This window comes from Sus scrofa, chromosome 13, assembly GCF_000003025.6.
Source record: "Sus scrofa isolate TJ Tabasco breed Duroc chromosome 13, Sscrofa11.1, whole genome shotgun sequence".
In the NCBI taxonomy this organism is placed as follows: Eukaryota; Metazoa; Chordata; class Mammalia; order Artiodactyla; family Suidae; genus Sus; species Sus scrofa.
Window position 1 is genome coordinate 158,394,347 of NC_010455.5, and position 24,332 is coordinate 158,418,678.

At 40.5% G+C, this 24,332-nt stretch overlaps 2 protein-coding genes across 3 annotated transcripts in view; both read right to left on the reverse strand.

Annotated features, from left to right (window-relative positions):
• ADGRG7 (adhesion G protein-coupled receptor G7) overlaps positions 1–8,406 on the reverse strand; it is a 68,218-nt gene extending 59,812 nt beyond the window's left edge. Inside the window, exon 1 of the mRNA XM_021070565.1 lies at positions 8,031–8,406. Within this exon, the coding sequence (XP_020926224.1) occupies positions 8,031–8,145 (115 nt within the window). The 5' untranslated portion in view covers positions 8,146–8,406. The remainder of the gene's footprint in view (positions 1–8,030) is intronic.
• The window catches only part of TMEM45A (transmembrane protein 45A), a 97,102-nt gene continuing 96,394 nt past the window's right edge, over positions 23,625–24,332 (reverse strand). For both annotated transcript variants that reach the window (XM_003132703.3, XM_013981108.2), the window contains exon 6: positions 23,625–24,151. In XM_003132703.3, coding sequence (XP_003132751.1) covers positions 24,058–24,151 — 94 coding nt within the window. In that variant the 3' untranslated portion in view covers positions 23,625–24,057. The remainder of the gene's footprint in view (positions 24,152–24,332) is intronic.

Here is a 24,332-nt window from a genome sequence, read left to right on the forward strand (position 1 = left end):
CCAGATATAAGACCAGACACTATAAAACTCTTAGAGGAAAACATAGGACAAACATTCTCTGACATAAATGACAGCAACATCTTCTCAGATCCACCTCTTAGCATCATGACAATAAAAACAAGAATAAACAAATGGGACCTAATAAAACTTCAACGTTTCTGCACAGCAAAGGAAACCCTAAACAACACAAAAAGACAACCCACAGAATGGGAGAAAATCTTTGCAAATGAATCAACTCACAAGGGATTCATCTCCAAAATTTATAAACACCTTCCGCAGCTCCATACCAAAAAAACAAACAACCCCATCAAAAATGGGCAGAAGATCTAAACAGACAGTTCTCCAAAGAAGACATGCAGATGGCCAAAACACACTCATTATTAGAGACATGCAAATCAAAACCACTATGAGGTACCACCTTACACTAGCCAGAATGGCCATCATCAAAAAGTCTACAAACAAATAGTGCTGGAGAGGGTGTGGAGAAAAAGGAACACTATTACACTGTTGGTGGGATTGTAAATTGATGCAACCACTGTGGAAAGCAGTATGGAGATTCCTCAGAAAACTAAACATAGAACTACCATTTGATCCAGCAGTCCCACACCTGGCCATCTACCCAGAGAAAACCATGGCTCGCAAAGACACATGTACTCCAATGTTCATTGCAGCACTATTTGCAATAGCCAAGACTTGGAAACAACCTCAATGTCCATCGACAGAGGAGTGGATCAAGAAGAGGTGGTACATATACACAATGGAATATTACTCAGCCATCAAAAGGAACGAAATACCAGCATTTGTAGCAACATGGATGAACCTAGAAACTATCATGCTAAGTGAAGTCAGCCATACAATGAGACACCGACATCAAATGCTTTCACTGACATGTGGAATCTGAAAAAAGGACAGACTGAACTTCTTTGCAGAACAGATGCTGACTCACAGACTTTGAAAAACTTACGGTCTCCAGAGGAGACAGTTTGGGGTGTGGGGGGATGTGCTTGGGTTGTGGGATGGAAATCCTGTGAAATCAGATTGTTATGATCATTAAACAACTACAGATGTGATAAATTCATTTGAGTAATAAAAAAAGAAAAAAAAAAGAAATAGCCAATCCAATTAAAAAGTGCACAAAAGATATAAACAGACATCTCTTCAAAGAAGATATACAGATGCCAAATAAGTATACGAAAAGATGCTCAGCATCACATGTAATCAGGGAATTGCAAATTAAAACAACAATGAAATAGTCACACACACCTATTAGAATGGCTAAAATCTAAAACATTGTCATCATCAAATGCCATCCAGGATGTGGAACAACTGGAACTCACTCACTGCTGGTGAGAATGTAAAATGGTACAGGCAGTTTCTTACAAAGGAACACACGGTTTTACCATACAATCCAGCAATTGTGCTTGTAGCTTTTTTTTTTAAATACTGGTAACTATTTCTTTTGTTTTTGTTTGTTTGTTTGTTTTGCTTTTTGCTTTTGGAGGTTCCCAGGCTAGGGGTTTAATTCAGAGCTACCAGCTTACACCACAGCCATGCGGGATCCAAGCCTCGTCGGAGACCTACACCACAGCTCACAGCAGTGCTGGATCCTTCACCCACTGAGCAAAGCCAGGGATTGAACCTGCATCCTCATGGATGCTAGTCGGGTTCGTTAACTGCTGAGCCATGAAGGGAACTCCAATACTGGTAGCTATTTCAATGGATTCTGTTCTATTTAGTTTTTTTCCCCTTCCTTTTGCAGTAAATTTTGGTCATTGATATTTTTTTAAGAAAATTGCCACTTGGAGTTCCCGTCGTGGCGCAGTGGTTAACGAATCCGACTAGGAACCATGAGGTTGCGGGTTCGGTCCCTGCCCTTGCTCAGTGGGTTAATGATCCGGCATTGCCGTGAGCTGTGGTGTAGCTTGCAGACGCGGCTCGGATCCTGCGTTGCTGTGCCTCTGGCGTAGGCCGGTGGCTACAGCTCCGATTCGACCCCTAGCCTGGGAACCTCCATATGCCGCGAGAGCGGCCCAAGAAATAGCAACAACAAGAACAACAACAACTAAAGACAAAAAAAAAAAAAAAGAAAAAAGAAAAAAAAAAAAAAGAAAATCGCCACTTGACCAAAGTTTCATAGTAGTAAGATAAGGTTTTCCATGGTATTTGCTTATGATTTTTCTTATTAGTTATTATTTTTTGAAATCACTGTATTATTTTATCATATGTTTTAATATGTAATACAGTCACAGAGTTGAAATATAAAAATAATACTTGTGGAGTTCCCATCATGGCTCAGTGGTTAATGAACCCAACTAGTAACCATGAGATGGCAGGTTCAATCCCTGGCCTTGCTCAGTAGGTTAAATATCCAGCATTGCTGTGAGCTGTGGCATAGGTCGCAGACTCTGCTTGGATCCCGTGTTGCTGTGGCTCTGGCGTAGGCTGGCAGCTACAGCTCCGATTCGACCCCTAGCCTGGGAACCTCCATATGCTGTGAGTGTGGCCCTAAAAAGACAAAAGACAAAAAAAATTTAGAAAATAAAATAAAAATAACATTTGTTGTCATTCCTAAATATACACAAGTAACCATTTCTATCCATTTTTCCCATCCTTCTTTCACAAGTCATGAGCAAATATAATCTATAGCCTTATTTTCTTCCTCTCTTTTCCATAGCTTGCTCTTGCACTAAATGAATGTCAAAAATCTTCTCACAGCAGTTCACAGAGAACTTCCACAACTTCTTCCACAACTGCATTACATTCCTTTGTGTGACTGTGCCCTAATTTATTTAACTCCTTATTGATGGCATGTGTTGTTTTCAATGGTTGCTTCAAAATTGCATTCTATACATTTTGCCATTGTACAAACTTACCTGTAGAAGAAATTTCCAGAAATGGAATCTCCCAGCCAAAGAGTACACATTTGTCATTTTGACAGTGATTGCCAGCCTGCCCCATGAGGTAAACTAATTTGTGTTTTTACCAGCAGCGAAACCATATATGCAAGGTCTGGGACAAAGTACAATGAAATGTAGAACTCGATTCTAATGCCATGATAAATATACCTTCACAAAGACCTAGAAATCCAGGCCTGAATTTAGAAACGGTGGATTCTCCCTAGTCCTAGGTCAGAGTGTGGCAAACAGCCCCTGGCTTGCAGCGCCCTAAGGCTCCCCTTCTGCTCTTGACCCACACTCAGGGGGCTTTGCGCTCACACATCTGACACCCCATGGCACACCTCCAAGCTCTTTTCACACCGCCCTGTGACCAGCCAGCCCTCGAGGGCAGTGAAGCACCAGTTGACCCTCCAGAGATGGGAGGGAAAGGGCGACACAGTCCTAGGACCAGAGCCAGCAGGGTTTCCGAGGACCAGAACGCTGGAAGCAGGGGCCAGAAGGAAGATGCAGGGGCTAGAAGGAAGATGCAGGATCAGGGTGGGCGCATCTCCTTGTCCTCGCAGAGAAGTATGGTTTTGCTTCAATAGAGGGTCCTGACGCTTTTATTTTTGTACATGTTGCTTAATTATGCCTTTTTTTTTTCTGTCTTAACGAATCTCTCTGGGAATTTATCTATTTAAATTCATCTCTTCAAAAAATGGGCTTTTTGTTATATTGCTCTTCACTCTTGTTTATTTCCGTTCCATTAATTTGTTCTTATTTTTATTATTGCCAAACATACTTCCTTAGAATTTACTCTTGATTTATTTATTTTTGCTTTTTAGGGCTGCAAGTTCCCAGGAAGTTCCCAGGCTAGGGATCTAATAGCAGGTATAGCTGTCAGCCTACACCACAGCTCACAGCAATGTGGGATCCCTGACCCACTGTGTGAGTCTGGGGATCAAACCCTCATCCTCATGGATACTAGTCAGATTCACTTCCACCGCACCATAACAGGAACTACTCTTTCTTTTTTTAACTTCTAAAGTTAAAATGCTTAATCACTAATTTCCATCTGCTTTTTAATATATACCTAAATGTCATTTTAAATATGTTTTAGCTGTGCCCACAAGTTATAGAGTGCTTCCACTGAAGTTTTAAATATTTTTAAATTTTCATTTGATTTCTTCTTTGAATTATTTAAAACAATTTTTTCTACATTTATTAAAATTTTTTTGGTTATTTTATGCACTGTCTTCTAATTGTATTGCATTGTAGTCACAGAAATGATCTATAGGATTGATTCTTTGGTAGTCAATTTCTTTTGAAAATAATATATACTCTTCATTTATTGTGACAATTCAAATATATAAATCCATATGTTTTTCAAATTTCTGAATCCTTTTTGATTTTCTCTACTTGATCTATCAGTTTTCTACAGGATAACATTAGACTCAACCACCTTGATTATAAGTTTATTTATTTATCTATATAATTTTGTCCTGTTTTGCTTTATATGAGTCTGTGTTATTTGATGTGTATGGGCCCAAGATTATTGACTTTTTTCTTGTTGAATTACTTCCATCTGTGAGTAATAAAATTCTTATTCTTCATAACATTTTTTGCCTTTAGTTCAGATTTTTCTGATGTTAATATTGTTGGAGTCACCCTTGTGATTTTTTCCTCCTATATTTTTAATTTTTCAGTCACTTTTTAAACACTTTTATATTCTCTTTCAGATTGTTTTATTATATTCAGTTCAGGAAGGGTTAATCTTATTGGCTACATTTCAAGTCTCTCTAAGATCATGGTTCATTTGTAATTTGGACTGTAAACTCACCTTTGTCTTACATGTTATTCTTCCATGAAACTTTTATGGATCCTATTTGTGAAAATATTTCTACAGGGAAATTTTGTGACTACTTCTGTTATGATCTTGGGGTACCATCAGTAGTAGTCTTAAACTAGTTTTAGGATAATGTCTCACTGGGAGTTTCAGCCCTGAAGGTAGGACACATTCAGATTCTGTAACTTGGGGTTTTAATTACATGTAGTTCCCATTGTGGCACAGTGGAAACAAATCCAACTAGTATCCATGAGGACTCAGGTTCAGTTCCTGGCCTCACACAGTGGGTTGGGGATCCAGCGTTCCTATGAGCTGTGGTGTAGGTCACAGACATGGCTCGGATCTTGTGTTGCTGTAGCTGTGGCAGAGGCCAGCAGCTGTAGCTCCAATTCAGCCCCTAGCTGGAACTTCCATATGCCACGGATGCAGCCCTAAAACAGAAAAGAAAAAAAAAAAAAGGTATTTTGACTCCCTTTAGAGAAGGGCTGTGGCTTATATCTGCAGGTCCTAGCATAGTGCTGGATGCTTAAAAGGATATTTGCTGACTGGCTTCTTTGCCATTTGCTTTTTTGTTGTTGTTGAAGATATCAAGCCCAAGAAGAGCTATCTGCTCCTCAGTCATCACATTTTAACACTTTGTTCTCCCCAGTTCAAAACCCTATCCTCTGAAATACTTAAACTACCCACAGAGTATAACAAAAGTAGTAATATTTTTAAACCTCTCTATTTTAAGTAAAGGCCCAGGAAGATTAAGTGGCTTGTTTATATTCTATAACTAGTTTTTTAGAATTATGAACTCATAAAAGTGACCTTAGCTACTCATTAACCCAACTTCCTCAATTTATAGAAAGAGTAGGTAAAGAGTACCTTCTCCATAAAGAATAACTCCTCAGAGCCATAAGTGATTGGAAGCTGAGTGGGGACTAGAATTCAGATCTCTTGGTTAGTAATCAAGTGCTCCAGGTCCCTCCTCTTTGGGCCTGCCTTCACCACAGGGGTAACAGGGGGAGAAAGCATCACCTTCATTTTACTTGGGGATCCACACACTGGAACATATTTAGTAGTAGTCTTTTTCTTCTACAAGGCCAATGTGATAGTATGATATCCTTATATTCTTTTAATTGTGATAAGTAATATTTCCAAAAACACTAGTCCTATTTTTAATATCTTTACTATATATGTCATGGAAAATTAAATGCAGAACATATATGACACACACTTCATGCTGCTTGAAAAGGTAGCATAAAATATTAGAAATTCCAAATGGAAAACATTAATTGAATTTTTCTCCTAAACTAGATAAAATTAGAATCTACTTTGAAAAACCTAGTTTGATTAAGCATGGAGATAAAAATATTTTTCCTTAGTCAAATAAATTCCATCAGGAAACTCTAGTATCTAGCTAAGAGTCTTCAGGAGTTTAAAAATACAGGCATCTATCATTTGTCCCAGACCAGGAATTTGAAATATTTGGCTAAGGATAAAGTTTATTCTTAAATGAGAGAACAATGTTTATGGAAGCTTATTCCATGGTTGGAAAAACACCTAAAAAAGTGTGTATGTGAGTGTTGGAGAAAATTTATATGAGTAGGGGGAGAAAAAGCTGTGTAGCCAGACTGCCTGGTTTAAATCCTAATGCTGCTATTTACTAAATAAGCTTGAGTAAGGGCGTAAGTGCAGCCCTTAAAAGAAAAACAAACAAAAAAAATCTGCTAAGAATAAGGAAATATTTGTCTTTTCTAAGGAGCTAGTATTTTTTTATTGTTAAATATAGGTTCTTTATTACTTATTATTATGTGTTTGGGGTCTTAGCCCTCAGGAAACACAGATATGTCTTGTGTTTATTTTTAACAATTCTCTCCAGCCTTTGACTTTCATGTAGTTTCTATCCCCCACTTTGTCCTCTTTCTCATAACATTTTTGTACTTTGGTCCTTGTTTTAATGGTTCTACTGTACCTGTGTTCTTTATAAGTCACCACAAATTTCACTTTAAAACTAGATGCCTTATAAAGGAAGAAAAGAAGGAAGGAGGAAAGGAGGGAAGGAAGGAAAGAAAGAAGGGAGGGAAGGAAGGATGAAAGGAAGTTAGTTCTTAAAATAGCACCCTTTAAGCTCTTATAAATTTAGTAGCTTTAATAGGGTATAAACCCTGTAGTTCATAATTTTTTAAACCTCAGATTATTTCACAAACCTTAAATAAACAAAAACACACTTCCAAGTTTAAATTGTATTGTTTTTTTCTGATAAATTTTCTCTTGCTAGCTCTCTATTAATATAGTGTTAATAGTATTAAATCCTATTAATACAGCATTCCCTAAATATGTTCTTTAGGGAAAAAAAGCAGATCTATTCTCAGCTACCACTGCATCAGCAGCCAATATATTTGGCTCCTTTTGCCAACAGTGGGTCTTTGCAGCCCTTCGTTGTGCTCCTGCTGGCTCCCCCACCCCTCTGTCCTCTGCAGTTATCTTCTCAGGGGGCAGATTGCCTCTCCTGCCTTTTCTAGACTGTCGTAATTTATCCTTATTTACTCAGTTTCACTAGAAAATCTCTCTCTCTTTTTTTTAAACAAAAGGGAGTACTCAGCACATCCTTTTGAATCCCTTTACGGAAAACCCCAAGGCACTGGGGAACTGACATTGAGTTTATGGAAAGTCTCTTATGAGTTTCTAGGCCTTCTCTTTAACATCATTGTTTATACAACTTTGCCCCCCTTCCCCTCTTTCTGAGGCTCAGCTCTAGCCCACAGCAGGTGACTGCTGAATAACCAGGAAAATTGTTTTCTAAATGATCTTAATTTTAAGTAGTTTTCAACACCTGAAAAGTGGGAACTTTGGGTGCAAAACATAAGATCATTTTATTTACAATCCTAGTGAAAACATTCCTAAACTTTCTTACTGAAATGAAATTTCATTTTGCATATGTTTAATTGTCTGTGGGGGGCATAATTATTATCCTTTCTTGGATTTAGCTAAACAAACCCAAGCATGTGTTATTAATGATTTTAATCATCACTCTGCTATTCATTCAGTCAGGTGTTAAAGGAGAATGAAGAGGACAATTCAACTTTGTTGTTTGTCACCCTGTCCCTTCACACACACACACACACACACACACACACACACACACGTATTCATGTACACGCAACCGTATGCAGCCACCAATTGACCCTTGTCTTTTACATTTCATAAATGCAGGCCAGCCTCAGCCTAGACATGGCACTTGCCAGTGCTGATGGGTCAGCTGGCAAAGACAGAAGCTTCATGCCTTCTCTCGCTCTGAGTTAAACATAACAGGACAACATTACCTCTCTGGATCCTGATCACCAACCTCCAGATGCCCAGTCCCAAAACAACAGCAGTCAGCAACCCACACACAGTGGCCACCAGCACTTTGAGGTCACAGGCGCGGCAGGAAGCCATGGGGAATCCGAACCACAAATCCACTCCTGGGGGGAAAACAACTAGCTTCTTTTCTTCTCAAGCCAAGAATTTTAACCAGAAACTATTCTGAAAAACATTAAAATAATTCCTTCTTTAAAGGTTTTATCCATCAGATGACCACATTTTAAAAAATTTTTGAGGTCAATCAGGTGGGAGGCAGTTCAATCACTTAATGAAAGGTACATATTCTGCTTGCAATTTCCTCATCCTTCACTGAATGAGAGAATGAAAAAAGTGATTGGAGTTATGGGAAAAAGGAAGATATAACTCAGGGCAATAAAAGAGAAAGGGAGGGAATAGCTAACAGGGTCAAAGTGTAAATATCCTGACAAGCAAGGAAGCGGGAAGGGAACCAAAACAGCAAGAACCAGAGAACATACCCCTTAGGCAGTGGACCTGGGGTCACCCATGGCTCAGCTTCCCGTGTTTTGTTAGAAGGCCCTAGCTAGCAGAGGTAGACCAGCAGGCCCTCCAGGCTGTCACCAGAGGTCAAACAATGATGCCAACAAATGATTCCTGTACTTGCACGTTTTTAAGGAGCCCGCACTGACAGCCACAGTTGGTGAGTAAACATTTCTGGCACAGGGCGAATCCTAAAAAGCATTGACATCCAGCATTACAACCCATCTGTAATGGGAGTTCCCACAGTGGCTCAGAGGTAATGAACCCACCTGGTATCTATGAGGATGCAGGTTTGATCCCTAGCCTCACTCAGTGGATTAAGGATCCAGCATTGCCGTGAGTGTGATGTGGGTCACAGACATGGCTCAGATCATGCTTTGCTGCAGCTGTGGTGTAGGCTGGCAGCTGTAGTTCTCCAACTTGTTCCCCTCCCCTGGGAACTTCTATATGCCATGAGTGCAGCCCTAAAAAGAAAAAGAAACAACCCCTCTGTCAGGAGCTGAATTTTGTTCCCCTAAAAATTCATATGTTGTAGTCTTGACCTCCCCCCGTCCCTCAGAATGTGACCTTCTTTGGAAATAGGGTCATTACAGAGGTAATGGACAAAAATGGGGTCATTAGAGTGGCCCCTAATCCAATATGACTGGTGTCCTTATAAGAGGAAATTTGGACACAGAGATGCGTAGAGGGAAGAGGACATGAAGAATCACAGGGAGAAGATGGCCATCTACAAGCCAAGGAAGGAGGGTGGGCACAGATCTTTCCCTCCCAGCCCTAGGAAGGAACCAACATCTTGACTTTGGTCTTCCAGCTTCCAGAACTCTGAGACAAGAAATTTCTGTGGTTTTAGCCATTTAGTCATAGGTACTTCGTTACAGCAACTCTAGCAAACTAACCCACCACCCGCGTCACTGTCAGCTGATATCTCTACAGCTGCAGCTCTAACCCTCTCCTGCCCAGGGACCTATGTTCCTCTTCCCATCATTCTCCAGCCTCAACTGAAAGAAAAAAATGAATGAATGAAAGAATATTCACCTCATCCATTAGAGTTCTGTTCTTGATAGATTAGGAGAGGTTTTACAGAAGAGGACACATTTAAGTTGACTTTTTTCAACCCCCAAACAACTATTTTTCCCCCTTATTATCTATAACACTTATTTCATCAAAGTGCAACCTGGGGGTGGGGGTGGGGGGGTGGAGCACACACCTAAGCTCTAAAATTTGCACCAGCCAGGGGCTTCAAAAAGACCAATTAGTGTATCACCAAATGGAAGAACTTAGAGGTAATGCTGCAGAAGCACAAAATAAATGAAGCTGAATGCATTATCTCATTTACTATAAATAGATTAAAAAATAGCTGCTTCTACATGTATGTGTGCAGAAAATGTCTGGAAGTGTACATTGAAAAAATTCCTCTTGGGAATCTGAGGGATCTAATGAGAAATATATTTTTAATTTTATACCCCTTCTATGATTTGAAGATTTTATTTTATACATTTATTATTTTTTCAATTATTGGAAAATATATTATTTCTTCAATAATAGGGGAATCATCCTCAATAAATAATAAAAAGCATATCAAGCGCTGTGCCAGGCAGCTGACATAATCTTTACCTCATTTATACATATGTACAATAACCCCATGTAACAGATACTTTTGCCCATTGCTTGAAGGAAGAAATGAGACTTGGGCAGGTATTACTGTAAACAGGTGCTCTATGGTTCAGGAAATCTGGATGACATTAAGTTACCTAAAAGTAATAGTTTTCTTCAATTCTAGGATTTCTTAGACCCTTTCATGTGCTTGTATACATTGTGAATGATCAAGTTCTTAACACTATTTGACCACAGAATCCTCTTCTTGAGAAGAATCTCTCAGAGATAGCATCCTTAGGAACAGGCTCTGGAAACAGCCCTACATGAATATATGCAGGGTGGTCTTTGCTGCAGTGTGACCGTAGGCCCTGATTGTGGTCCTGTGTTTGCCATATGGTAACGGTGTTCATCCCATGTAGGGATCCAGATATTTTAAAGGGGTGGAGGGGTTGTACTCTGGTGACTGAAAACTGACTTTGGTGGCACTCAGACATTTCTCTTCCATATAAGTTCAGGAATCCTGGGATGTAACAATGGCCCTGGCTTTTTAGTGCTTTTCTGTCTTCATCTATAGGCGAGCTATCTAGAGAACAACTCTAGAAATGCATGAAATGGAAGAAATCCCTAGGCACAGAAATCTAAATGTTAACATTTATGTAAGAGCATGAATTTCTAATGGTTATAGATAAATACACAAAGTCATAAATTTCTATATACACACATATTAAGATGACAAAGAAGGAAAGAAAAAGAACTAAATTGAATAATTTATTTACTCATTCATTTATTCATACATGCAGAATTTGTGCTAGGTGCTGGAGAGAAAAGAGTGACCAAGAGAGGCAAGGTCCCTACACTCACACAGCTTCCACTCAGAGAGACCTGGATTTGTATTGACTTTGTCTCAATTTGTTCTGTGACCTGGGACAAGCTACGCAAGCTTCTGAATCTGTTTCTTCCCATTTTAAACAACCTATTTGAGGGCTTTCCTTCCTAAAAATTTCATTCCTAGAGTCATATTTGGGGAGAAACAAGGTAGGAATCTGGTGGGGATATGGCAGAGCTGTAGCCCAGAGCAAATATCAGAATCCAGTGGGGGAAGTAGGGAGCCCAAAGGGGCAGAGGGCAAAGGGTGGAGCTGAGTCTGGCACAAGATGTCAGGCCCCAGGCTGGGTGAATCCATGTGCAGGGAGAAGCAGCCTGGCGTGAGGTGCTAGAAGCAAGGAGTGAGGGCTGTATCAGGGCAGAGTCAGCCTGGTGTGGGAAATCAAAGCCAGAGCAGAGAGAGGAGGGCTCAGGAACACATCTTTGTGGGTGGGCTGGTTGGTGTACAAAGTCAGAGCCATTGTTTGTGAGGAGAGTTAGTGCCACGTGGGGTGGTGGCCTAGAATAGGGAGTCAGACCCCAAAAACAGGAAGAGAAGGGTATCCATGCCTAGGTGTGGGCGGGGGGTGAAGATCAGAGATTGGTTATATACAAGATGCTCAATCAAACAAGTAAACCTAGAAGAGTATCAGAGCCAAGTTCCTTACTCTAGGAGAAGCAAGTTACAGCCGTGCGAAGGAAGCAAACTTGAATTCCATAAGAATTTTAAAGTAAGTAATCAGAAACATGGAGAAAGAAAAGCTATATGTAATCAATTCTGAAGGAAGCAACATTCTCCAGGGAACGTGGCTATCAGACAAGTGCATAAATGCAGTCATGAGCCTCTTATCCAAAAGAGGAAAATTTAAACTGTGGGGTGGGGGCAGGGGAGGATAAATTAAGAAGATACACACTCCGTATATAAAATAGGTAACTAACAAGGACCTACTGTATAGCACAGAGAAAGCTACTCTATTTTGTGATAACCTAGATGGGGAAAAAAAGAATGGATGTATGTATATGTATAACTGATTCACTTTTCTGTATACCTGGAATGAATAGAACATTGTAAGTCAACTATACTGCAATAAAATTAAATAAATAAGAAATAAAACAAAAGATGAAAGCTTATGACTACAACAAAGACAAGTATTTCAAAGATTATTTCTCATTTCTAATACTTGAAATAAATAATTTCCATTGTACCTTTTATTTATTTATTTACTTGTCTTTTTGCCTTTTCTAGGGCCACTCCTGTGGCATATGGAGGTTCCCAGGCTAGGGATCTAATCGGAGCTGTAACCACCGGCCTATGCCAGAGCCACAACAACTCAGGATCCAAGCTGAGTCTGCAACCTACACCATAGCTCACCACATCGCTGGATCCTTAACCCACTGAGCAAGGTCAGGGATCGAACTGGCAACCTCATGGTTCCTAGTCAGATTCATTAACCACTGAGCCACGACGTGAACTCCTCCATTGTACCTTTTAAAAAAATCTATAGTGCTGGACTGGAATTGGATTATGTATCAATATGAGCTCATTGGAGGGGGTTTGGTTTATTTGTTTTTTGCTTTTTAGGGCCACATTTAATGGCATATGGAAGTTCCCAGGCTAGGGGATTAATAGAAGTTGCAGCAGCCAGCCTACGCCACAGCCACAGCAACGTGGGATCCAAGCTGTGTCTGCAAGATTCACCACAGCTCAGGGCAATGCCGATCCTTAACCCATTGACCAAGGTCTGGGATCAAACCACATCCTCATGGTTACTAGTTGGGTTCATTACCGCTGAGCTGCAATGGGAACTTCCTTATGGTTTTTAGGTTATATTTGCAATAATATGTATCAATATGTAGTCAATAAACACATTATATGTAAATAACATAGAAGTAAAGATAGGTGCAAAAAGGTATTAATACACAAAAATGCATAAGTTGCACATTTATAGTATATACCACACATTTACATTTATATATTCTCTAGCTCCAGCCACTTATTGGGCCTAGAAGCAGTTATGCCCCTTTAGCAATAAGAATACATAAAGCCTAGATCCCGGTTTCTAAAAACAATTTTCCACTAAAAGGAATATGGCTCCTTAGGAAATGGCTAATGCCAAGACTAGGGCAGGAGAAACCCAAGATGAGCCTAGCATATCTTATTCCAGTGAGCAAAAATGTATTCAGGAGTGATGGGTATATATCAAATGGGCAGAGAATCCAGCATGAAATTACTCCCCATTAACAAATGGGGAACAATCTGAGCATCAAAATAAATGAGGCTTATAAAATATTACACTAAAAGAAATAGGAAATCTACCAAATCTGAAACTCTGGGGTTTTTCCCAGGAAATAGGACCTACTAGTTTTCCAGGTAATAGGACATTCCTTTGTTAATGCTTAGGAAAAATCCCATGCTTTAAAGATGGCCAGATAGGCAGCTAAGTATGACAAAATTCATAAGGAGCCTCTATTTTTGTCATCTGTGAAACTACCATTCTGTTTTATTCATTTATTTGAACAAATTTTTAATGAATTTATACCCAGAAGCATCGAGAAGTTCTGACATCCCTTTTACTTCCCTACCATCTGGACTGTGACCCCAACGGGGAGTTAAATACACAGAAATCTGTTTACCTTGCCTCCCATGGCACAGATGACAAAGCCAATCTCAACTTCCCCACCTCTTAAACCCTAGAAAGGAGCCTCCGAGTTTCTCCATTGGAAAACCTCCCAGTGGCGTTTGATACCCCTTGATTAGTGAAAACTCTGAGCTATTACTAACAGAGAAACCCTTGAATTCACATGTTTGTATATCTACACAAACCTATGGTCCTCTGTTTCCACTTGGTTAACGATGGGCAGGGAGAAAGCTATCAGAAAAGCTTTCCTGGGCCAAGAGGAAGTTACCAACTTACCTTTCTTGATGCCTCCCCTCTTCTCCTGGTTTCCTCTGCTCTGAATGCTTTTTGGGTTGGGTGGGTGGGGGTTGCGCACCTGCAGCATGTAGAAGTTCCCAGGTCAGGGGTCAAACCTGTGCCACAGCAGTGACCCAAGCCACTTCAGTGACAACACCAGATCATTAACCTGCTGCACCACAGGAGAACTCCCTGCTCTCTGTGCCTTTGTCCTTCAGGTGCCTCCTTCCTGCACTGGCCAGAGCCAGGTGTTCCAGATAGGCTCTCAAGGGCTGATTGCTTCAGCAAGGGAAGTGAGTCACTTAGCACTAGCAGAAGTTTGTTGCCTAATGAAACTGAAATGTGTGTGGAGGATGCTGAATTCTGATTAATGTAACCCTGAGTTCACCTCTTTGTGCCTCAGAAATTAAAAGAAAAGGAACCCTCCAATTCCTTTTTAGTTTTAAATTTACTCCTGCATCTGCTATAGAGATCCTCAATTCCTCTCTTCATGTCTTCTGACTTGTTTCTTTACATTTCTTTTCCCATTTCTTTCTATTTCATTTCTTCTCTCCCCCCGCCCCCGCAAGTCTGAGTTGACGGGCACAGGTGTGTGGTCAAGTCTGAAAGAAGAGAGAAATGGTCAACTATGAGTTAAGAAAATTAGTGTGGGAAAGAGTTTAATTTTATTCTTTTCCTCCTAGAAACCCTGATTCAAGTGAGAGGCAAATCCAGAATTTATAGCAACTAGACAAGTATTTCAGCCAAGAAACACTAATCCCATGTAACTACTACTTCTAAAAATCGTAGTGTAAAATCTGAAGCTTACTTGAGGCAAGATGAGTTGGTAATTTAATCACCCTGCATACAATAGCACTATGATCTATTTTAACAAGATAGTATTCTAGATCCTGAATCTCTCCATTTAGTATAATTATTTACATAAAATATTGACACAGACCTCAGTTCTCTACTCTTGCCTAACAGGCCACTACCGAACTTAGTGATTTAAAACATAACCAGTGCTTATTTGCTCAAAACCAGGTAATTTGGGCAGGACTCAGAACTGGTGGTTTCATTCCATGTGATTGTTTAGCCAAGTCATCTGAAAGTTTGACAGGCGCTGCAAGGACCCAAGATGGCCTTTCCCACATGTGTGGGATCTCAGCTGAGATGGCTGGAAAGGCAAGGGTGACTGGCCCTCTCTCTACCTAACGGTCTTTTCTCCTCTAGGACCTCCCCCACTTGAAGATTTCTCAACAGAATAACCTTGCCTTCTTCACATTCAGGCTGGTTCTAAGACAGCAACATTGCAAGCTGAAAGACCTCTTAAAGTCTAAGACTATCATTTGTTCAGTGTCACTTTTACCACATTCTTTTGGTCAGGGAAAATCATAAGACATGTCCAGATGCAATGCTGGAGGGAGCTACAAAAGGCATGAATTCAAGAAGGCAGAATTCACTGGGAGCTGTGAAGTTTAATTTTATGTGTCAACCAGGCTAGGCCGTGGTACAGTTATTGGTCAAACATTATTCTAGATGTTTCTGTGAAGGTTTTTTTTTTTTTTAGATGAGATTAATGTTTAAATCTGTAGACTTTGAGCAAAGTTGATTACCCTCATTCAAGAAGTTGAGGCCCCAGCAGAAAAAACACTGACCTCCACTGAAGAAGGAATCCTGCCAGCAGACTGCCTTTAGACTCAAAGTGCAGCATCAACTCTTTCCAGCCCACCTGCCTTCCCAGCCAGCCTTCCTAAAAGCTTAGGAGCCTACCCTAGAGATTTTGGACTTGATAACCTCAACAATGGCTCAGTTCTTTAAAATAGTGTGTGTTTGTGTGTGTGTGTGTGTGTGTGTGTGTGTGTGTAATATTGCTTCTGTTTCTCGCCAACTTGGCTAATACAAGGCCATCTTGCAATTAATGCCATGCATTTTCCAGATAAGGACCATAATTCCCAGAAAGTTTGGTAATATAGTGTGTGATACTCAAGGAGTTCGTGGTCTGACTAGGGAGCAGATAGATTTAAACTTAGAGCACCCTGGGAGTTTCCTTTAGTGCAGGGGATTAAGGATCCGGCATTGTCACTGCAGTGGCTTGGATGGCTACTGTGGCACAGGTTTGATCCCTAGCCCAGAAACTTCTACATGCCACAGCTGTGGCCAAAAAACAAAAGTTAGAGCACACTAAAGATAATGCAGAAGTCACTAGTCAATAAATGATTTACTCTACAAGCATAAACTCTACCTACCTGAGGAATGTTGGACAAAAAGACCAGTTAAGGAAACTTGCCAACCTGAGTGAGGCCATAAAGTGGCATAAATGTATAACCAAGCCAAGCTGTCAGCAGGTTTCTCAATAAGGATAATACATTTTATGGTTGGTAATAAAACCTGGGAGAGAACTCATTGTCATGTCTGACATTTGCCATATAACCTTCAGCTTATTGTTTTATGACTCAAATATATGCCTCATTTTGAAGCCTCAAACATCAAAATTAAAACTAGTGTTAGAGTAATTAGATGTATTAGTTTTCCACCGCTGCTGTACCAAAGTACTGCAAACTGAGTGGTTTAACAAAACTCATTGTCTCACAGTTCTGAGGCCTTAGAAGTCCAAGATCAAGTTACCAACAGGACTATGCTCCCTCCCTCATAAAGTGCTAGGGAAGAATCTGCTCCAACCCACTCTCCAACTTTTGGTGGTTTGCTGGCATCTTTGGCGTTCCCTGACTTAGAGACATGTCATCACCTCAGTCTGTGCCTTCCTGTTCATGTGACATTCTCCCTGTGTGTGTCTTTGTCCTAATTTCCTCTTTTTATAAGGAATACACTCATATTGGATTGGGGCCTACTGTACTCCATTATGACTTCATGTTAACTAAAACAATTATATCTACAATAACCCTATTTGCAAATAAGGTTACATTGAGGTATTGGAGGTTAGGACTTGAACGTATGAACTGAGGTGGTGTGTGGAAGCAGTTCAACTCGTAGTAATGGGTTAGAGTACTAAGAGTTTAAAATCTAAGATAGTTTTTTTCTTTCTAGGGCTGCACCGCGGCCTAAGGAATTTCCCATGCTGGGGTCAAATCAGAGCTGTGGTCCTGGCCTACACCACAGCCACAGCAGCTCTGTATCCGAGCCACCTCTGCAACCTGTACCACAGCTCGTGGCAATGCTAGACACTTAACCCACTGAGCAAGGCCAGGGATCAAACCCACATCCTCATGGATACTAGTCAGTCTCATTTCCGCTGAGCCACAATAGGAACTCCTAAGATTTTTAAAAATAACCCAAACTCTTCTTTAGCAATGCTTGTGGACTGATTTGTTACCTGAGTTAAGGAAACTTCTTTTAAGATATGAACCTGGTATTTTGGCTCACAAGTTGTATTTCCATACTTTGCCACTAGAGGGAAGCACCATTGCTGTTGTTTTTCCTGTTAAGCCTATCCCACAGTATCTTCAGGACTCAGCCATTCATCCTTAATGTAGGCACATCAGAGAAGAAATCAATTTAGACACATTTCTGGGAAGTGGGGAAGATCTATGCTGGGAATAATAGAGTGTCCTGGTTAATCCCTGTCCTGGTGATTCTCTCCTGGATTTCTGCTCTGGACTAAATGTCTGTGTCTCCTCAGAATCCATATATTGAAGTTCTAATCCCCAGTGTGGTGGTTATTTGGAGGTGAGCCCTTTGAGAGGCAATTAAGTCAATCAGGGTGGAGTTTTCATGATGGAATTAACAATCTTATAAAAAAAGAGACTGGAGAGAGACAATCTGTTTCTCCCACCAGGAAGTGAGCTTTTACCAGGCACCAGATCTGCTAGCACCCTGATCTTGGACTTCCCAAACTCCAGAATTGTGAGAAATAAACATTTGCTGTTTAAGCCACCCAGTTTATGGTGTTCTTTTATAGCAGCCCAAACTGACTAAGATGATTTCTGACCAGAATCAAATCACTGGAGATATTTGAACAGAAGCCAAAGTCTTGGGAGTTCCCTGGTGGCTCAGTGGGTTAAGGATCCAGCATTATCTCTTTATGGCATGGGTTCAGTCCTTGGCCCAGGAATTTCTGCATGCTGTGGGTGCAGCCAAAAAAAGCCAAAATCTCTCTCTCTCTCTCTCTTTTTTTTTTGGTCTTTGCAGGGCTGCACCCAGGGCATATGGAGGTTCTCAGGCCAGAGGTCCAATTGGAGCTATTGCTGCCGTCCTATACCACAGCCACAGCAACGCCAGATTTGAGCTGTTTCTGCAAACTACGTCACAGCTCACGGCAACACCGTATCCTTAACCCACTGAGCGAGGCCAGGGATCAAACCGGCAACCTCATGGTTCCTAGTCAGATTTGTTTCCATTGCGCCACAGCGGGAACTCCCAAAACCTCTTCCTCTGAATGGGACATCTGCGTAGAAAGCAGGATTGGGAGACAGATGGCCTTAAGAAGAAAACCAGTCCCTCTAAGAAGGAAGTGGGACATTCACTATGCAGTAGTGTCATATCAGCAGTGGAAAAAGCCCTCTCTCCTGGTGGCTGGAAAATTATATCCCATCCTGGGTGTAGCACTTAATTAACAGCATGACCTTGAACAAGTCACTAACTCTGGTCTCAGAATCCTCAGACAACCTTTTAGGACCTATTTTCTCTAAATAAAATCTTCCTTCAATATTTCCCTCTTTTCCTGTTCCTATAACTTCCCTTTCAATGCTACAGGTTGAGAAGGACTCCTTAGGTGCTACAATGGAGACAAAAGAAGTATGGTTATCTTTAGTGGATTATATTTAGTGGAGATAATTGGAGGACTAAACAGCATGTGATCCAGTACTGCTCTGGTCTCTGTGCTGAGCTGTGGGTGTTTACAACAGAAGAATGTGGGATGCAGCAGCAGAAAAAAAAAAAAAAAAAAAAAAGAAAGAAAAAGAAAAAAAAAAAGCTTTGAAGGGGGCTTTAAAGATTTCCAGAAGCTAAGCTGCAAGGAGCAGGAGGGGAGGGACAGTGGTTACTACAACGTAGATAGGGAAATTAAAATACACAGTCCTAGGAAACAGGGAAGAAGTCAGCCCGACTGGCACACGTGCTGTGTTGAACAATATGAGAGCATAACTACATACTGAATTAACTCAAAGTGATTTTATTTTATTTGGGTACAATGCTAATCAATTTAGATTTGATCTAAGCTTCTAGGAGAACCTGAGTCAGTTTCTGAGTAGTTTCTGAGAGAGCTGTTCCATTCTCAATTGCTAAGCCCTTTGTTTATTCGGCTGAGCTTATCCCTGTGTTTTAGAGCCTGTGTGTATTTTGGCTTCAAACACAAACTGTCAAGCAGGGGATTATATTAGGCTCCACCCCCATCTTCTTACTAAAAATCTTTAATTCTCCTTTCAGGACATTTAAAAACAGGCAGAACAGCTCAAGTCCAGGAGAGGAGCCAGATAAGAGGCACTTTCTTGCCTCTATTGTAACATTTTGCATTATTCACAGCAATTCCTCCCACAACTCCTACAGGCACTGAACAAAGATGTCTCATCCCTGTTTTAAACTAATAAAGGCTAAGAAATGCTGACATCCAAGCTCAGAGCTGTTGGATTATTTTTAAAGGACAGTGACCTAGAATGCATTAGATAGCAACTTAATATCTGTAAAAAGTGAGCAGTCTCACCAGATAGGAAATATATGGGAGGAAAGGGCAGGATTATATCAAGTTCAGGAGTTTTTACCCTTAGAAGGAAATATGTTTAATATCTTAAGAGCTAAAGAATAATAAAATCCCATTAAATGACATGACGACCTGGGCGGGGTGGCAGATTTTCATGAGTAGGCAGAAAAGACAGCTAATCTTAAGTATGACTCCCGCTGGGGAGGACACCTTTCCTGGGAAAACTGGGACACAGTCTGTGTTGAGGGTTTGAGGTAGTGACTCCAAATCACAGGATCCAGCATGTGCCATCAGGGTCACTCTCAAGAAGCCTATCCCATTCAATATCTGAGACAAGCAGACTAGGAGTTCCCAGCCATTGCCTGTCATAAACAAATCCTTTCCTTAACAGTATGCCTCTTTTAACATGGAAAGACTTCCAGTTAAGAAATATTTAAGAGACTCAAAATCACATTGTTGACATTTGTGCATTAAGGAATTGTGCACGTATCGCATTTTAGGTATTTATAACTTTTTTTTTTTTTTTTTTTTTTTTAGGGGCAACTGTGGCATATGTAAGTTTTCAGGTCAAGGTTCAAATCCAAGCCATAGCTGAAACCTACACCATAGCTGCAGCAAAGCTGGATCTTTAACCCACTTCACCAGGCCAGGGATAAAACTCATGCCTCAGCAGCAACCCAAGCTGCTACAGAGACAATGCCAGATCCTTAACCCACTGTACCATAGCAGGAACTCCAGGTATTTATAGTTTTAAAAATAATCTTATCTCTGCACATTAGTCTTATAAGTTCAGTTTATAAATGTGCAATTGACTAACAAATATACACATGTGCATTTAAGTTGAAATCTCACTAAGTTTATGCAGTATTGGAATATTTTTTTAAAAACTTGTTTTTCACCATTTATAAGTCTAATAAATTAGATTCATAATAATAACAACTTGAGAAGATTTATCAGTTAATTGAAGTATTTAAGAAGAATATAGGCGTTCCCTTTATGGATCAGTGGGTTAAGAACCTGGCATAGTGTCCCTGAGGACACAGGTTCTATCCCTGGCCTCACTCAGTGAGTTAAGGATCCAGCATTACTGCAAGCCGTGGCATAGGTCACAGATGAAGCTTGGATCTGGTGTTACTGCAGCTGTGGTGGAGGCCAGCAGCTGCAGTTCCCATTCATCCCTAGCCTGGGAACTTCCATATGCTGCAGGTAAAGAGAAAAAAAATGAATATAAAAAATATTTATGCATCCCCACTGGGGCACAGTGCATGAAGAAACCAACCACAGCAGCTCAGGTCACTGCAGAGGCACAGGTTTGATCCCGGCCCAGCACAGTAGGTCAAAGGATCCAGTGGTGTTGCCACAGCTGTGGCAAAGGCTGCAGCTACAGCTCAGATTTGATCCCTGACCCAGGAAGTTCCATATGCCACGGGCGCAGCCATAAAAAATTTTTTAAAATATTTAATTCACAAATACTATGTAAGATGTTTAAAGGGAGGTCTAATTGTCTAAGTTTAAAATTGTGCCCAAACATTTAAACTGAGTATTAAAATTTATTAGACTTAAAACTGAGTGTTTTAAGTCTAACAGACTTAAAACTGAGTGTTACAATTTGTTAGACTTAAAAATAGAATAAGATTTATAAAATTAACTTAAAAGTATAAGAAAGGCTTACATTTTTTTCACTTTTACCGGTTTGGTCCAGAAACCCAATTTCTGTACCTCTCTTGAAGCACTTCTCCAAGTGTAAAGAAAAAAATCTCCTTTGACTGACATTTATTTAGGGGAAATTTTTTTCTATTGTTTCATGCCTATCCTGTATTCTCCCAATTTTCTCCATCTGGAATTCACATTAAACAGAGCACAGAATTTCCGGATCTATTCTCCATGTGTGTAAATGTTTCTTTCATACTTTTTAATATTTTGACTCTTTGTATTTGGGAGAACTCCTGACATCTCAGCATTTATTTTCTTTTCTCTTTTTTTTTTTTTTTTTTTTTGTCTTTTTGCCTTTTCTAGGGCTGCACCCGCGGCACATGGAGGTTCCCAGGTTAGGGGTCGAACTGGAGCAGCAGCCACAGCAACACAGGATCCGAGCCGTGTCTGCGACCTACACCACAGCTTGCCGCATTGCTGGATCCTTAACCCACTGAGCAAGGCCAGGGATCGAACCCGAAACCTCACGGTTCCCATTCGGATTTGTTAACCACTGAGCCATGATGGGAACTCCTCAGCATTTATTTTCATTGTTCCTTTGTCCCTAGTGGCTCCTATACCACCTAATTAATCCACATCCAAGATACAATCAATACAAGCTTGATTAATGAGCCATATGGTGACAAAAAGATGAGGAGGACCCTGGGACAGTCATAACCTGATCTCCCATTTCAACAATGAGCTGGAAGTTAACTGCCGTCAAGAGGCTGCCACTTTCCCAGCAAACATGATTAGAGATCACAGAAATCACCGAGGAGCTAGTATCACATCAATGGCCAGTGCTGATATTGCACCGAGTTCTTTTAAGAGTTTCTTTACTTTGGTCCTGGGAAATGGAGCATGGGATGCCCATGAAAGTGTTTGGCAAAAGCTCAGGAATCAAGACCGCAGGTTTTTAGAAGAACTGAGGTAACATATGAACCAAAGTTATGAAGGGCGGCCTTCCTCCACCCCTTCCTTGGTGAAGGCTTCCATAAAGTTGTAATAATGGTGTTCAATGTATTGCTCATTGCAGGGACTAGAAGCAGATAGCCCCAAACTGTGGACTTAGACTTGAACCAGAAGTTCCTCCTCTGAGAATTCACTGGGTTTCATTTCACTTGAATTCTCTCTGTGCAGAGACTGTAGGCATAAACGTTTTTCCTCTCTCATAGAGACTGGTAGTAGGTTTATACTTAAAGTTTTCAAAATGCCAGCCTTAATCTGGTTCATGCTAATTATTCCCAGAGTTCCTGCTCAGGCCTAGATACCAGCAATGCCATGTTCACATAACTGCAGCTGACAACTCACTCTCACTCTTCGGAAATACAAACTTGCCAAAATCATAGATACTTCCTAGGCTGGGAAAAACCTCCAAGATAGAGGGTGCACATGGGGCAAAATGTCATGATCATCTGGGTATCACAGTGTGTGGGCATTTTATTTGCCAGAAATGCATTAAGGTATTGAATTGTTCTACATCAGTTCTTTTCAACACCTATGTTTAAAAAAGAGAGAAAAGAAAAGAAATGTTTCCAGTTCTTTGGCCTAAAGAATCCACTCACCTCCCTCTTCAGTGTCAAGAGATAGCACCAGACTGGGGCAGCTTTCTGAATTTGTCAGCACTTTTGAAACACAAAAGACCTCATGTGTCACATCCAGCTACCCACTAGACAGTCTCTTTCCCTCCATGTTCAAGTCAACCATCGTCGGCTCCTGCAGCCCTCCTCATTTTTCTATCACAGCAGAGACTGGCCTTTCTCACGTGGTACTAAAGTAGCTTTGATTTTGTCTCAGAGACTGTAGGTTTATAAAATGTGACAGAAAGGCAGGGCCCCATGATTCATCCAATCCAATTCCCTCACTTCAGAGAGGAAATAGTTAATGTTAAAACCCTAGAGGCTGGTTAATGATAGAGCCAGAATTAGAAACAAGAATCCTTGACTCTCCCATTGGGGGCTACTTTGTCCACTGACAAGGTAAGAGCTCTGACTTTTTACCCAGATATTCCATAAAAGGCTTTTCCTTGTTTTAACCCTTCAGTTATTTCAGCAGAGGGGATGCACGGTGGCCATACTATTCTGTGTGATGACTTTTTACTCTATAAATAACATCATAGCTCCTTTCTCAAATGCTCATGGCTTTGCCAGAGTGTGTCCTTTTGCAATCACAGATCAGCCCTTTTATCTTCTCTGAATGAATGCACAACTCAGGATGACTTCTGGCTCGCTTTTCCCAGAGGAAGACGCAGGCGCTATGGACAGAGATGTCTCACAATAAGGCATTTCAGTGCCACACAGCTTCTTCTTCATGACATCAAGGTGGGATGCAGTTAAATAACTAAAACAAAGATCTGAGGTGTCTGAACCAAGGTCCATGCATTCATTTATTTCTCATTGCAGCAACAAGATAAACAAGTGTAATTCCATCTCTACCGAGTTACAAATGGTAGCAAGACAGGAACCTTGAGCATATATATCTATAAGGCAAATAAAACAAGTATTTTTCATAGCATGGGCATCAAGTTAGATGACCAGGGAAAAGTTGCTCCAAGCCCCAAACGCCATGATTGACGTATTAACATTCAAAGTATTTTCAAACCCCAAAATAAAACATTTAAATTCAAATACTTCAACAAAATTGGAAATACAAGCAGTACCCCAAGCATCATTTCTTAGCCAGTTGTTCTCAAACAAAAGGTGGGGGGGGGGGGGACAAAAAACCTTGATTAAAAATATTGAAAAAAAAAGAATGATTTCATCCAGAAAGACTAGGCGCCCATCACAGTCACATCTCTTCTTCTGATTCTTGTTCTCGTTCAGTGTTTTTCAGGAGTTCAACTTCTGAGGGGAAGAACCTCTTAAGTCGAGATTCAATCAACCTGAGGAGAATTAAAGGCATCCCGTGTTATGCTGTTTAAAATTAAAACCCAAAGCAATAAGTAGCTACAATACAACAAACTCTGAATTACCTGTGCAGATAGAAGAGGCCCCTCCCCAAAATAAATCACTTTTATTTGGCTTTGGAGCTACTGGAAAATGTTTTGTGAATGAAAGCAGCAT